This window comes from Schistocerca serialis, chromosome 1, assembly GCF_023864345.2.
Source record: "Schistocerca serialis cubense isolate TAMUIC-IGC-003099 chromosome 1, iqSchSeri2.2, whole genome shotgun sequence".
Taxonomy (NCBI): Eukaryota; Metazoa; Arthropoda; class Insecta; order Orthoptera; family Acrididae; genus Schistocerca; species Schistocerca serialis.
This window is the reverse complement of record NC_064638.1, coordinates 621,182,934-621,200,220: the sequence shown is the minus strand read 5'-3', so window position 1 is coordinate 621,200,220 and position 17,287 is coordinate 621,182,934. Positions and strand designations below refer to the sequence as shown.

The window sequence follows — 17,287 nt, the reverse complement described above, 5'->3', positions numbered from 1 at the left end:
GGGTGGCATTGCTTGATGGATGGTGCCCTGTGGGCAGGTTGCAACAGCTCACACTGTTTCCCCATCAATGTCTGGCCAAAAAAAGAAAAAAAAAAAAAAAAAAAAGGTCTGCTCGCTAATGCTTTTGTACATGACACATACTAGTGGTCAACATGTAATAAACATATAACCTCCTGCCAAAGGGTTGACAGGACTACAACATGAGGAGTGGTGTCCTCTGTAGCTAACAGCAGCATTCTGTCCCAGCAGACATAAAGATGAGTTTATAATGCAAAATAATTTCCCAAAGGATCAGAACCATGGCCCACAAGTTTTTTCAGCCAGCTGTGTTGCACAAAAGGATCAGCTTCCTTTAAAACAGGATCCATGGCTACTGGAGCTGTAATTTTAGTGCTAGTAATACAAAAGCCCTCAACAAAATTTTGAGTTTCCTGATCTAAATGTAAATAAAGTAATTTGTCTTTATTAAACTCTGGATCCAGACCAATCAGCAAGTACAGTAAGGCGTCAGCATTTGTATGTCATGACATAGGTTGAAAATGTATCTCATAACTGTATTGCAAGTGGACAAGAGCCCACTGCTGTATGTGGTGTGTGGCTTTGTATGGCAAGGATGTCAAAAGGTTAAAAAGAGACATCAGTGATTTGTGGTGTGTGGTTGGGTTAAACTTAGACACACACAAAAAAACCATGAAATTTTTTTTGAGCATACATGATCATCAAAGCCTCTCTCTCCTTCTGAGAATAATGCTGTTGCACTGAATTTAAGGATTTAGAGCCACGTGGAATAGGGCATTCAGATCTGTCCACATACTTATGGGCAAGGATGGTGCCAATGCAAAACTGAGATGTTTCCATCACTAACACAAGGTGCTGGCCTAGCTGTAAAATGACTGAACAAGGGGCTGACTGCAACTTAGATTTCAAGCACTTGAATGCCCAGTCACAAGCTGAAGACCAGTGGAAAGGAACATCTTTACAATAATATATGGAGTGTGTAGTCTTCCCTCCCATGCATTACCATCAAATTTAGCTCTGTCTTTGCAAAAGAATTTTGAAATCTCCAACGGGCATAAGACACACAAAAGAAAACTTTTTTACCTATCATCATTTTCTTTTGTTGTTGGCTGCAGTTCTCACATATAGGAGTACATTCTTGAGGCTGAAATTTTGATTTTGTGGGTTCCAGTTGGCTAAATATCTGATGAAGATTTGCCTGTCTTACTCTTTAATTTTATTCTTGTCACATTTTTCAATATCGCACCATCTTTACAATTTCCGCTTCTATAACGCCACAAATTACATTGTTTGTGTCAGTCATAAAAATACGTCTGATTCCATCAGAGGCATGCCCACTACTACTTACATTCTGCAGTACTAACAATATTCCAAGGAATTTACAAAACAAAAGTGTTTATAAACTCTCTTGATGAAAGAAGAATCTTCACCAAGTTATATCATTATTTTGTAAATGAATCCAGAAATAAATTTAATAATTAGCAGTACATTGAGCAATTAATTATATGAATTTTAAATATGCCAGACAATTATTTAATTTCAAATGTTTTTAAAAGAAGAATAATTTTAACTGTTAGTACACATTGATTGCAACAAATTAATTTCTTTTTATACATTTTAGCCTGAAATATAATACATCGTATACAAAATAATATGAAATTCATTTAGTTAAACAGCTGAGATAATGTTCAGCTATACAAGTTTTAAAATACTTTTTTGTATCGCCTATTTCTATAAATAAAGGTAATGTCAGAGGAGAGTGTCCCATTACAAGTGGTTGTGCCACAGTAGCACCATCACTGCTGACACAATGTTCACATCCACATTTACTTCATCCTCACTCTGGTGTGGAATTTGTGGTAGTATGCAATTTTGCCTCAAAATGCCTGTAATTCCTTGACGGATGTGGGGTGTGGCAACATGGCAATAGCATCAATATGCTGGTACAATGGTTTCATGGCAGCATGCAACACTTCAAAACCCAAATAAATAATCAATGGTGGAGAAACTGTGTCTTGTCCAAACTGCACTTTATCTGTGCAGATTGTAAAACCGAAAATAGAGCATGACGGTTCTGCAGATGTTCCTCTATAGAACCACCAGACTCTACTGTGTCATTTAAATAGTTGCTGCAACTTGGAACTGATGCAATAAGTTGCTCTAAAAAGAAGCTGGTGCACTTGCCACAACAAAAGGCAAATGCTGGTATTGATCAAGCCCAAATGGGGTATTGATAACTAGAAGGCGTTTAGAATTCCCCATTGAGTGGCGTCTGTAAAGATGTCTCTGCCAAGTCTATCTTTGAAAAATAATGCCCCCCCCCCCCCCCCCCCAACTGCTCATCAGTGCATGGCAAAGGATAGGTATCAATGATTGATTGGCCATTAATAAATTTCTAGAATCACTGCAGAGGCATAATTTACTGATAGGTTTTTTGACTAGCCCAGGTGATGATGACTATTCACTGGAAGAACGATGTCAAATAACATCAAGGGATCAAAGATGATCTAATTCTGCTTTTACTTGATCCCGTAAAGTTACCAGTACCAGGCGGGCTCGGAAAAAAACAAGGGGGTGGGGGTAGAGTGTTTCATCATAATATGAGCCTGGAATTCTATTGCACAATTCAGTCCTGGAGAAAATAGAGAGGCAAATTTCTCACATAAAACATCTAACTGTTGATATGGAACTTGATCAGATGATCAGAAACCAAATGCACTTCATCATCAATGGAAAATCCAAAGAGTTTAAAAGTGTCTAAACCAAACAGATTTTCAGTGTAAGCATCATCCACAACTAGGAAGGCTAATGAACGAATTACAGCCTTGAAAGTCACATGTGCAGAAAACTTGTCAAGCATGAGAATCTATTGTTTCTTAAAACTCACTAGCCTCCAAGGCATTGGAGTCAAAGGGGAGAACACAAATCCACATAAGACTGAGAAGTCACTAACACTGCTGCTGCATCTGTGTCCACCTCATTCTCAGTGGTTTGTTAGACACACACATTTCAGTGTGTAACTTGCTCTGAAGCACCATCACTGCTGACACAATGTTCACATCCACATTTGCTTCATCCTCTCTCTGGTTTGGAAAGGTGTTACATACAGAAGCAATGTGTCCTTTCTTATGGCACCTATTAAGCATTGCCCAGTGCATGGAACATGCAGTCCTTTCTTGTTGAATGTAGCAGAAGGACCACGAAAGCAGCAGAACACAAGGGTGTTGCTGTTATGACACAGACTGTTGTTGTGAATGACATTTAGCTACATGACACTGAGACAGCTGCTGGACTGCTGCAATAATATCTACGCTCCTATGTTCCCTCGCAAACCGACTGAAGGCTGGGAGGGGTGAGAGGAACTAATTTCTGAAACTTCAGACCGGTATTCTGTCTGACTAACTTCAGCCTTTGAAACTTCAAATGACTGAACTATGTTCAATACTTCCACAAGCATAGGATTTTCATGTTGTAGAGCTCACACTCAATCTTCCCTATCGGGAACAAAACATGTGATTGTTCCACAAAGCATATGATCTGCATAGGATTCCTTATGAACTTTTGCCACAAAATTACAACTATGGCTAAGTCCATCAGTTCGTTGAAATAACCAGTTCACATATTATGCAAAAAACTGGTGATTTCTCAAACTGTGGAACAATCAAGAATGGGGTGCCACAAGGTTTGGTCTTGGGTCCTCTGCTGTTCTTAATATATATTAATGACTTATCTCTCTATATTCACGAAGATGCAAAGCTGGTACTTTTTGCCAATAATACAAGTATAGCTATTATACCCAACAGACAAGAATTAACTGGTGAAATTGTAAACGATGTTTTTCAGAAAATCATTAAGTGGTTCTCTGCAAATGGGCTCCCATTAAACTTTGACAAAATACAGTATATACAGTTCCACACAGTAAATGGAATGACACCATTAATAAATATAGACTTTGATCAGAAATCGGTAGCTAAGGTAGAATATTCAAAATTCCTAGGTGTATGCATTGATTAGGGGTTGAACTGTAAAAAACACACTGAGGATTTGCTGAAATGTTTGAGTTCAGCTACTTATGCTATTAGGGTCATTGCAAATTTTGGCGATATACATCTGAGTAAATTAGCTTACCACGCCTATTTTCATTCTCTGCTTTTGTATGGCATCATATTCTGGGGTAACTCATCATTGAGTAAAAGAGTGTTCATTACACACAAGCGTGCAATCAGAATAATTGCTGGAGCTCATCCAAGATCATCCTGCAGACACTTATTTAAAGAACTAGAGATCTTCACTGTAGCCTCACAATACATATATTCACTTATGAAATTTGTTATTAACAATCCGAATGAATTCAAAAGTAATAGCAGTGTACATGGCTACAACACTAGGAGAAAGGATGATCTTCACTACTCAAGGTTAAATTTAACTTTGGCTCAGAGGGGGTAAATTATGCTGCCACGGAAGTCTTTGGTCACTTACCTAACAACATCAAAAGTCTGACAAATAGCCATATAGCATTTAAAAGGAAATTAAAAGAATTTCTTAATGGTAACTCCTTCTACTCATTAGATGAATTTTTGGATATAGTAAGTGGGTAATTTCCCCAACACCACCCCCCCCCCCCCCCAAAAATAAAAAAAACATAAAAAAATTAAAAAATATTAAGAGACATGTAATATTTTGTGTAATGTAGTATCTTGTGTAGTCACCTTTTACTAACCTGACACGTTCCACATCATTACGAAGTGTCGTATTCATGATGTATGGAACAAGTACTAATCTAATCTAACCTAATCTAATCTAATCTAATCTACTGCTCATGCCCTATATGACTGTTTTGGCCACTTTTAGCAACGGTAAAAATTCACACAAGAAGCAATAACGTATGTTTACAGTGATAGATAGAAAGTAAAAAACTTCCTGGAAGATTAAATCTGTGTGCTGGACAGAGATTCAAACTCAGGACCTTTGCCATTTGACGGCAAGTGCTCTTCCATCTCAGCTACTCAAGCAAGGTTCATGAACTGTCCTCACAGTTTTACTTGTGCCAGTACTTTGTCTCCTACACTCCGTCTCCTAAGCCATATCTCCACAACATCCTTTCTTTTAGGAGTGCTAGTTCTGCATGTTTTGCAGGAGAGTATCTGTGAGGTTTGGAAAGAAGGAGATGAGGTACTGGCAGAAGTAAAGCTGTGAGGACAGGCAGTGAGTTGTGCTTGGGTAGCTCAATTGTTTGGAGCACTTACAAAAGGCAAAGGTGCTGAATTTGACTCTCAGTCCGGCACACAGTTTTAATCTGTCAATAAGTTTCATATCAGTGCACACACTGCTGCAGAGTGAAAATTTCATTCTGGAAACATCCTTCAGACTGTGGCTAAATCATCTCTCTGCAGTGTCCTTTCTTCGAGAAGTACTAGTTCGTAAAGTTTTGCAGGAGAGCTTCTGTGAAGTTTGGAAGGTAGGAGACTTGGTACTGGCAGAAGAAAAGCTGTGAGGATGGATTGTGAGTCACACATGGGTAGCTCAAATGATAGACTACTTTCTCACAAAAGGTAAAGGTGCCAAGTTTGAGTTGGAGTTCAGCAAACAGTTTTAATCTGTGAAGAAGTTTCATGTCAGTGCACACTCTGGTGCAGAGTGAAAATTTCATTCAGTTAGGAAGTAACTCTAACAGCGGATAAAGTGAAGGATTTGCTGGTTCTTGTAAGGGAGTGAGTGCACGCAACAGCTGATATATGCACAGTGAAATCCAAGAAAAAAAAGTCCTTGCACAAGTTTACATCTATTAACAAATGCCCAGAAATATTGCCATAGGCATTTTCTGTATGTGTCTGAGTCGTCTTCTGCATTGTCATATGCCAGGAACAGCGGCGGATATGTTGCTGTCAGGGCCACAGGGTGTGCCAGTGTAGTTGTTAAACTGGAAATAAAAACTGTCAGTGCCTGCAGTTGCTTGAGAAGAGATTTAAGCACTGTCTCCACGGAAATTAGTCTCAAAAGACCAATGACTGAAGTGGAACACGTGAAGTCAAAAACAGTACAATTAGCAATACACAAGCGGCGAGCAGAGCATTGCATTCTGGACTATAGAAACATTAGGTCCAAAAGGCAGACTGTGTATGCAACTGACATCATATCACCAGGCCAGGTAGCCTCTAGTGGCCAAACCATGCACAAACTTTGCGCACAAACTATGAGACAGTGCATACACAACATTGGTAGTTACAGCAGTGAGGAATTATTCTTGGGAAATCAGGTGAGTAACATGTTAATTTAGTAAGTTTTGATGCATTTCCTACATTTCACCTTGTGGCAATACTGTATGGCTCTTGTAGATGCTATTATCTATGTACTGGGTTATGTCTTTCATTTGGATTTGCACCAGAGAGATGAATCATGAGTGTTCAAAAGTTACAGACCCAGAAAATGGTGAGAGAATGACTGCATACTGAGTGACTGAGCTGCCAGTCCATCCTGTCCATTGCTAGAATTCTTACTGCAGTTCACAGAATTGTGGCACCCAGGACAAGATGAGTTTTATAATGAAGTGGTGCGGCCTTAGTAAGAAAGCATATCCAAGATATGAGAAGAGCTGCTCAAAAATGCTCTACTCAACTGCTGCTTTCAACTTGCTTCTGTCCTTTTAGCCTAAACATGGTAGTGGGCAGATAGAAATGCATGTATCTCAGGTAGCTCTGCAAATGAGAAAGCACAAAAAACAGAGCACACAGTCTCAGTTGCTACCTGAAGTGTGCCTACAAGGAGCTGACATGACAGGATGAGGGACCCACATCTGCACTCAAAAAAGAACTCATGTAACACCAGTTCTAAAATGCTCTCCAAATGTAAATCACTGCAGTATTGAACACAAAGTCTCAGGGGAAAACAAACTGTGGAAAATTGAAAACTTCATAGGAGAATACAGTGCAATACATGTTCTCACACTGACAAAGACTTCTGTGTCTTAGCGGCAGGTGAAGACACTTCTATTGTATTGCTGACAACAGAAAATTGGGATCATACTGCAAAACACAGTGTACAAACAAGTGATGAAGGATCCTACACCAGGAGTGTCACAGAAGACTATCTCACTCCTCAACAATTTGTGCTTAGATGAGGAGATTTGAGAGTATTAAAGTCCTTAGAAACAGTTCCACTTTGTCACTTCCAAAAATACATGAAGAGTGAGTGCTATTGTGACTAACAATGTATAGATTAATGCTTAATCTGTGGTTTGGCTAAATATCTAGCAATGCTTCTGAAGCCTCTGGTGACACAATGTCAAAACTCAAGATGGTTTGTGGCAGTTCTCTGAGATAAATACCTGGATAAGAGTTGATTTGCTGTCAGCTTTAATGTCATGTTGCTCTGCACATGAGTGCAAGTAGAAGACTCCTTACAACAGCTATAGAATCACTATGATAAGGAGACAATAGAACTACTTTGACATGTACTAATTATGATGTATTTTCAATGTTGTTTCAAGTTCTGTGTATGGACAGATACATTCTCCTCTCCCTACAGTAATCATCAACTTTTACACAGAGCACTTCAAGGATACATCACTTGACATTAATTGGATCAAGCCAATTTTCTCCTATAAATTAAGAGAAAAACACCTTTATGTTGTGACCACAAGTGAAAGGAAACATCTTGGAGTTTCTGCAGCATGTTAACAGCATACATTAAAGTGTAAAGTTCACATTGAAGTAGAGAAAACTAATTGTTTTCCTTTGTTGGAAATTTTAATAAAGATAAAAGAACCGATGATGTGCTTGGGCTGTCTGTGAACCACAAGAAGGTGCACATGAACCTCAACTTAAATTCTGGATGTCTGCCACCATCTAGTGCCTCACTTCTTGGTAATCATGACTATAGTGAGCAGAGCCCAAACCATCTACAACAATGAGTTGCAACACCTTTGTGAAACATTCTATAGGAACGTAGACTCACAGGCAACAAAAAGATGTACTATCAGGGTGGCTGATTGGAAGAAAAAGTAAGAGATGAATGAATGCAGCAAGGCATTGTGCTCATCCCATACGCTGGATAGCCCAGTGCCAAGATTGCCAGTTTCCTGAAAAACCATAATATGAAGGCAGTTTTCTCCACGTATGCAAAATTAAGAGCATGCTGGGCACCATAAAAAATTCCTTAGTTCTGAAAACACATGGTATGTATTGGATCATGTGCAAGAAAGGCCACCAATACACAAGCAAAAAGGAATGCTGCACCCCAATGAATTGTGGAGCACATCGTCGAGGATACACATTCAACTTCACAGACCCAAAGATGCTATGTTTTGTCAGGGGTTTCTGTAATTCGATAATCAAGAAAGCTTTTGAAATAAGAATGCGTGGAAATCTAGTGAACAAGAACAGCAGCTTCTACCTCACCCTGCACTTGGGATCATGTAACATCAAACATATGCCAGAAGGAATTCCTACATGGAGTGCCGTTAATGGACAGGATGGAATAGTGACCCCCCAAGACACAAAGTGCAGACATTTTCTCATGAACTCTGTCCCCACTGCCCAAGACTCTCATTTCACTTGTGATTGACCAAACTGGTGGTACTCCAGAAGCTGTAAGACATGACTTGAAATATACAAGTAATAGCATCTGACAGAATCCCAACACTTCACCGGAAGACAACAAGAAACGTCTCAACCTACTCACCTAATGTTCTGAGAAGAGTTGATCAGTGCAATTTATTAAGAAAGCATACAGCTTCATAGGTGAAACTGAACTCTCCTTGATGTGGAGAATCTTCAACCAAGCATGGTACACATATCATATAATATCTGAAAAAAATAGTGCTGTAGGACCAGGACAATCTTAATACCTCCAGGAAAGAGGGTGGGGATAGAGGAGGAAAGTGAGTGATATGTAGGCATAGTGTGTTAAATGGATCTGAGAAAAAATGTTTCTCCCACGAGCAAATTTACATTTCTCATTCAAGAGTGGGTTCACATAAGAATTTATTTATTCTTTCACTTGGAGGGTAAACTAAAAATATTGTATTCAGCCAAGTTTTATGTTTAATTAAGATTGCAATTAATTTTTAAAGGATTTTACTTTATAATTTGCGTATTGTATTTTTATTTTTAAAAAATGTAGATGAACTATGTCTGTTCATGCACAACAGAAGTAGCTAATTTCTCTCCTATCAACTACATAAGTTAGTAAATGGGAAATCAGTTGTAAACAAAAATGGCATATCTATTTTTACAGCAATTCAGATTTATAATAATGGATTTTATTTTTGTAAACTATAACCACTGTTATTTTAATGTTTACTCATTTACAGATATAATGAATTTTAAGTAAATCTATTCCTTCCTGTTTAATGCTACCCTTATAAACTAACAATCCTTTTGCACGCAGGGATTACCACAGTTTGTACCATTCCGGAAACAGAAGAATGCATTTGGTGGCTCGAGACATCTGACACATGATCTTCCACTTCCAACAGATGAATATCAAGATGAATTTATCTGTCCAAATGAACAAGATATTCTTCGTGGAAGGCGGGCAAGGGCATCAACATTAATAGAACCTCCAGCACGTCACAAAGTTGTCCTTCGAATGTCCTCACTGCAGGCCAATAGAACAGTGGAAAATATTCCTTTCCCTGTTATGAGGCAACTCTCATCTCCAGCTATTACTAATGGCCAGTTTATACCAATACTTTCAAGGTAAATCATAGCAAATAAGTTTTATATGAACACTTACATTCTGTATGATAGTAACTTATGCAACAATAAATTGTTGTATAATCCTTTACCACATTTACATTTACAGTTACTCAGTAGTATACATAATTCAGTTTTAAATAAATCTACTGTCTTGCTATATGCCTAATGAGAGGTTGCTGAAGACCTCTGCACCAGATTAAAAAATACCCATATTCAGTCCTAGGTAAGAAGGCAAAATCCACATGGAAATTATTTTTCCATCCTGTATTATTGTTACAGAAATCAAAGAAAAACTCAGAAGGACTTTTATTAATAGCAACAAATACCATTCATGGGTAAATGTGTTGGGAAGTATGTGTTAAAATGGGAAGTATGTGTTAAAATTTAACAATCTTCAAAGAGGCCTCTGCAAAATGCTCAGTTATCTAACAAGTTGTTGTTGTGATCTTCAGTCCAAAGACTGGTTTGATGCAGCTCTCCATGCTGTTCTATTCCGTACAAGCCTTGACATCTCTGTGTAACTAATGTAACCTACATCCTTTTGAACTTGCTAACTGTGTTCATCTCTTGGTCTCCCTCTATTATTTTTACCTCCCACATTTCTCACCAACTCTAAACTGGTGATCCCTTGATGTCTCAGACTGTATTCCCTTAACTAATCACTTCTTTTAATCAAGTTGTGCCACAAAATTCTTTTCTCCCCAGTTCTGTTCAGTATCTCCCAATTAGTTATGTGATTTTCAGCCATCTTCTGTAGCACCACATTTCAAAAGTTTCCATTCCTTTGTTGTCTAAACTGCTTATGATCCACTTGTCACTTTCATACATGGCTGAACTCCAGAGAAATACCTACAGAAGGTAACTTCCTAATGCTTAAATTTACATTTGATATCAACAAATTTCTCTTCTTCAAAAACATTTTTCTTGGCATTGCCTGTAAACACTTTTTATCTTGTTGACTTTGGCTATAATCCATTTTTCTGTTGCCCAAATAGGAAAACTTATCTACTAGTTTAAGTGCCTTGTTTCCTAATCTAATTCCCTCACAAATACCTGATTTTATCTGACTACATCCCATTACTCTTATTTTGCTTTTGTTGATGTTCATCTTATATCATCCTTTCAAAACATTGTTCATCCCATTCAACTGCTTTTCCAAGTAATTTGCTGTCTCTGACAGAATTTCAATGTCTTCTGCAAACATCAAGGTTTTTATTTCATCTCCCCGAAGTTTAATTCCTTCTCCAAATTGTTCTTTGGTTTCCTTTACTATTCACTCACTGTACAGATTGAATAACATCAGGGATAGTCTACAATCCTTTCTCCTCTGCCACTGCTTCCCTTTTATGCCTTTCAACTCTTATAACTGCCACCTGATTATTGTACAAGTCGTAAATGGCCTTCACTCCCAGAACTTTACCCCTGATACCTTCAAAATATCAATGAGTGTATTTCAGTTGACATTGTCTAAAGAAAAGCTTTCTCAAAATCTAGAAAAGCTTTAAATCTAGGTTTTCCTTTCCTTAGTCTATCATTTGAGATAAACTGATGTTCCCTGATGTCAGCTTCTACCAGTTTTTCCAGTCTTCTGTAAAGGATTTGTGTTAGTATTTTGCAACCATGGCTTATTAAACTGATAGTTGGGTATTTTTCTCACCTGTCAGCAACTGATTCTGTGGAATTGGAATTATTATGTCCTTCTTGAAGTCTGTGTGTATTTTGCCTGTCTCATATATCTTGCCCACTAGGTGGCTCTTCTAATGCTGTTAGTAGTTCTGATGGATTATCGTCTGCACCCAAGGCTTTGCTTTGACTTAGATCTTTCAGAGCTCTGTCAAATCCTTCTCATAGTATCATATCACCTTCATCTCCAACCACTAGCTTTTCTATAATATTGCCTTCAAGTTTATCTCCCTTGTATAGATCTTCTATATATTCCTTCCACCTTTCAGCTCTCCCTTCTTCACTTAGGACTACTTTTCCATCTGAGCCCTTGATATTCATACAGCTGCTTCTCTTTCCAGCAAAAGGGCACTTTAACTGTCCTGTAGGTAGCATCTATCTTTCCCCTAATGAAATACATTTCTAAATCCTTACATTTGTCCTCTAGCCATTCCTGCTTGGCCAGTTTGCACTTCCTGTCAATCTCATTTTTTAAATGTTTGTATTCCCTTTCACCTGCATCATTTGCTACATTTTTATATTTTCTTCTTTTATCAGTTAAATTCCTTTTCTCTTATATTATCCAAGGATTTCTAATAGGCCTTGCTTTTTACCTATTTGATCCTCTGCTGCCTTCACTATTTCATCTCTCAACACTACCTACTCATCTTGTACTGTATTCCTGTCCCCTGTTTCAGTGCCCTGTATTCCTGTCCCCTGTTTACCGCTGAAACTCAACAAACTCTGGTTCTTTCAACTTATCCAGGTAACATCTACTTTTTTGTAATTTGTTCAGTTTCAATATATCGTTCACAACCAACCAATTGTGTTCACGGTTCACATCTGCCACTGAAAATGTTTTACAATTTGAAACCTGGTTCTGAAGTCACTCTCTTGCCACTGTATGATCAACTGAAACCTTCAGGTGTCTGCAAGTCTCTTCCACATATATAAACTTCTTTCATTAATCTTAAACCAAGTGTTAGTGATAATTAAATTATGATCTGTACAAAATTCTACCATGTGTCTTCCTCTTTCATTCCTTTCCCCCAGTCTATTTACCTACTAGTTTTCCTTCTCTGCCTTTTCCTACTATCAAATTCCAGTGTCCCATTCACAACCGAATTTTCCTCTTTCATAACTATTTTATCTCATCATGCATTTTTCCTATCTCTTCATTTGACAGTGGAGGGTGTTGGTTTCATGTCTATCTTGGCTGTGATAATGCATTCACTATGCTGTTGATAGTAGCTTACCTGTGTTCCTATATTCTTATTAATTACTAGACTAAAATTATCCATATTTGATTGTGTATTTATAAACCCATACACATGTGATCAGAAGTCCTGTTCCTCTTGTCACTGAACTTCATTAATTCCAGCTATATCTAACTCCAACCTATCCATTTCTCTTTCTGAAGTTTCCTAAACAGGTCTTGCAGGTTGGAGATTTTTTGTGGTGTGGAAGCTAATTCCCAGTACCTTTCAGAATCCATAATGAGCCTGTTGGTACTGAGTCACTGTGCTGAACTATGTGAAACTTATGTTGCACTTTCCTGCAGATTTTTCTCACAGTGTGATTTAATTAGGACATTAGTTTCACCTGCAAAGAGTACTGGTGTCCCATCATGTATTTTGTCAGCCAAGTTATTTACATACAGCAGAAATAGGACAGGTCCCAGAACTAACATTGTGGGATCCCATACTTGGATTTTTCACTCATTACTGCAAAAGCTAGAAATTTTTCATGTTTCACTGTCTTTTTATTTGAGGACAGGTCCCAGAACTGACTGTTGTTCAATTCCATAGCTTCTTTTTTTGCTTGTTATTGCGAAAACTAGAATTTTTTTGTGTTTCACTGTGTTTTTTTAGGTCGGGTCCCAGAATTGACCCTTGTGGAACTATATACTTGATTATTTTGTGCTCAGCATTGCAATAACTAGGTTTCAATGTATTTTTACTTTATTTCTGTAACCTATTGATGACTATTGACATATGATTGCCACCTTTTAGACTGGCCTTTAATTCCATAGTCACTTAACTTATGCAAGATATTTCATGATCAGTAAAATGAAAGGCTTTACTAAGGTCAAGAAATATTCCCGATACATGTTGCTTATCATTCACTGCTGTTAGTATTTAATTTAAAACGGCAAAAAAATTGCTGATTGGGTTGACTTTCCAGCTGTGAGTCATTTATTAGCCTTTCTTTATTTATGAAGGCTGTTAATCTTCTGAGGAACATTTTTTCCTAAATTTGTGTCATACAGAATTTGTAGGTTTACATATTCAGGAGGATTTGAAGTGGCCCTGAAAAATCTAAATAAAAAACTGAATATGCGTATGTATGCTGTTAGGATTCTTGCTCAAAATATAAGCTACTCATCAGTGATAACAATGTTTCAGGATAGTACACAAGCAGTACTAAGTCGTGGAATAATTTTTGGAGGATTTCCACAATTTACAAAAAAGAAAAAAAAAACCTTTTAAATACACGAAAAATTATCAGAGTGAGAAATGAAGCAAACTGCAGGGATTCCTGTTGAACTCTTTCTCAAATTCTGAAAATACTGCCTCAACCATGTTTGCTCATTTATGACGTACTAATTTTTATGAAATAGAGCCTCTCAAAATGGAAAACATCTTCAAACATAACTATGATTTATACCTGTGTGAAACTAGGCAGGATCTTAACCTAAATGTAAACACAGTAATTACAAACTTATGCAAAATATGAGTGTAATATAGTGGAGTTATGTTGAATAATGATATGCCTTCTTCCCTGAAATGCTCACTGACATTAAATACATTGAAGCTAAAGTTGAAACATTTCTTGCTTGACACCTGCTTCTACTCTGTCTCTGAATTTCTGGAACATCATAATAAGGAAACCTCATTTATAAAATATTGTTGATTATTGCATGTGTCATGCTACATTATACTGTAATTTAACAATATTATGAACAGGATATTTTCTGATCAACATATAGCACAAATGCTGAGTCACAGATAGGCACAACAAAAAGACTGTTAGTCTTTTTGTTGTCCCTATCTGCAACTCAGCATCTCTGGCTATATGTTGAGTAACAAGTATCCTTTTCATAATATTGTTAAATTCCATCCTGGATTTTCCATTGTTGATTACACAATAATTTACTTTGATTGCGTTGATGAGGTAGTCTCACTTAATAACTACTGCTATCAAATGTACAAGCTAGATAGTTTGTCAGTATTTATTATTATGTGACAATATTTGAAAAGGAATATTGTTACTCACAATATAGCAGAGATGCTGAGTCGCAGGTAGGCACAACAAAAAGACTCTCACAATTAAAGCATTCAGCCATTAAGGCTTTTACAAATTAATTATGTTTATCCCTTTTCCTATGCCATATATACAAACAATGTATTATAAATTATTTTCTGTTCCAAAATAAAATAAAACAGTGATTAATATCCAAATGGTCCAAAATGGCTCTGAGCACTATGGGACTTAATTTCTGAGGTCATCGGTCCCCTAGAACTTAGAACTACTTAAACCTAACTAACCTAAGGACATTACACACATCCATGCCCGAGACAGGATTCGAACCTGCGACCATAGAGATTGTGCAGCTCCAGACTCTAGCGCCTAGAACTGCTTGGCCACTCTGGCCTGCAGGGATTAACACTGCAGAGACATGGCCCACATGTAGAACCAGAGACACCATACCCTGTGCAGCTGGAGAAGTCTGTCACACTGCTCAGAAAATGTGAACAGCCATCAAATAAAACAGAAATGTGAAAATAAGAGCCAGTTTTGCTTGTTGATGTGAAATGGTGCAATAACATTATGTTTGTGAGTGTGAACACAATAGAGTGACCATCTCTGGAAAATAAGCTTGCCAAATGTGAGACTTCAGCTTGTACAGGCCATGCTGATATGATTATTATCTATGTACATAACTAGTGAGTGTAAGCAGGTTATCCACAATAAGAATTAGATATTTGTCCACACAGTGTGACCACATAGAGGAGTGAGTGGTACCTTGTCAGCATGGCCGTAACAGATCATACAGCTGGTTCCACACTTTTGGCTCCATGTCAGAGCACTGCAATGGATCTGGACCTTTTCACATCAGTGGCTCTAAACTCCTTGCAGTAGTCCATACTGGTGGCACATGTTCTAGCTTTAATCATCAAAAATATTCATACTGTAATGGGCATGTGGGTACTGCCATAGACATGCTGAGTGGAAATACATTGTTTTTACTTCAACTTGTCCTACAGTAATGACCAATATATGTCAGATTCTACCATGGTGACAGCAGTCTGGCAGCTTGCATAGCGGAAAGGCATATCACACACACACACACACCAAGTGTGATGGTTTGTGATAGGCCCTCTTTGAGTCCTAGCCACAAGTTTTAGGAGTACTGATTACAGCTGATTAGGGCAGATTAATTCTAATATTTGGGTATTGTAATGTTTTTGATCTTGGATATAATGTTCATTTCAGACACATATGTCTTCTGTATCTTCCAGATGAGTGAAATCTGGAAAGTATTTTCATTGAACTGCACACTCCTTCATCACACATTGCACTATTACTCACACAGGACATCAAAATAAAATTATGTACATCTGTTTCTTAGCATGCATTGTTATTGCTGTCCCCAAGGAACTTGCATTATGATATAATACATGTAGATGTCATTCACTATTTTTTTCTTTCTTTTTTTTTAAATTGAGGCCAGTTCCTATTACTCCTCCTGCTGCTGCGAAAGATAAGGGTGTCCTGAAGAAACTGGCATCATCTACTTCATTTAAGTGAGTGTAACATGTGTTTTTAAATTTAAACTTAAGTATTCAATGCTTTTTTGAATTAATTTGAAATTAAATTATTGTCAAACTCATGTTTTCACATAGTGGAAAATCTTTTTTGAATATGTAGGTCTTATAAATTATTTCTTACTGTTTCTGTATTTTACAAAAAATCTAGTAACTTGATAAAATATTTTATGATACTTAATAAGTACAGGATATATAACTCAGGTGTTCAGTATTATAAATATCATTTTGATATCTACACTTGCTTAAAACTACATGAAAGCTTTTAATAGAGAAATCATATGTAAAAATTAACACATTTCATGTTTGAAATCTTGTAAGTGATAAATAGTTACTCTTTGACAGATCCACGACATCAGTAACAGAACAGGAGCAACAACCAGCTAGACGGCTACTCTCAACAACTTCTAGTTTGAGTGATGACTTAAGTGAAGATGATGATTTGTGTAAGTTGCACATTACTTGTTAATATCCAAGCGGTTCTCTAACAAATAGTGAAGGTTTGTGACCTTTTGATGTGGATTTCTGATGACAAAAAGAGTGATGCATGAATAATATTTTTCTCTTTGCTGGATATTACATTTATGATGCAAACAGTGCCAGTGCATTTCAAGGGTTCTAATTTGAATCTGTTTGGAATATGTTTTAATTTGCCATTAAGGTTAATAACACTGTACACTCCGCTGCAGAGTGAAAGATTCATTCCATGTATAGGCTATTTATAAGCCGTCTTATGCACACCACTTCACTCACTCCACTTCTTCCTCTGCATGCTTTCTTCAGTAGTGTATTGTGTACTTGCAGGAACTGAATTAAGCACTGAATTTCAAGCTGTAGTCCTATGTTCTTTAAGCATGTTAGTTGTTTCTTTTATGTACAATGAAGGGACAGTCTACATGTACAGCTCTAAATAACAATGGCTATTGGGGTGCCTTCTTTTGTAGCTTCACTAACCAGTCTAATTGCTGCATTCCCCAAATTATGATGAAGTAAAATAGATGTGCATGCTGGTATTTCATTATTAAAACCATATCTGCAATTATTATTCAAAACATTCTAAGTTGGCTGTTCCAAATTTCA

General features: G+C 37.3%; 1 protein-coding gene across 2 annotated transcripts in view; it reads left to right on the top strand.

Moving 5' to 3' along the window:
* LOC126478212 (ATP-binding cassette sub-family C member Sur) overlaps positions 1-17,287 on the top strand; it is a 402,049-nt gene that overhangs the window by 234,949 nt on the left and 149,813 nt on the right. For both annotated transcript variants that reach the window (XM_050103682.1, XM_050103681.1), the window contains exons 15-17: positions 9,406-9,716; positions 16,109-16,186; positions 16,553-16,653. In XM_050103682.1, the coding sequence (XP_049959639.1) occupies positions 9,406-9,716; positions 16,109-16,186; positions 16,553-16,653 (490 nt within the window). The remainder of the gene's footprint in view (positions 1-9,405; positions 9,717-16,108; positions 16,187-16,552; positions 16,654-17,287) is intronic.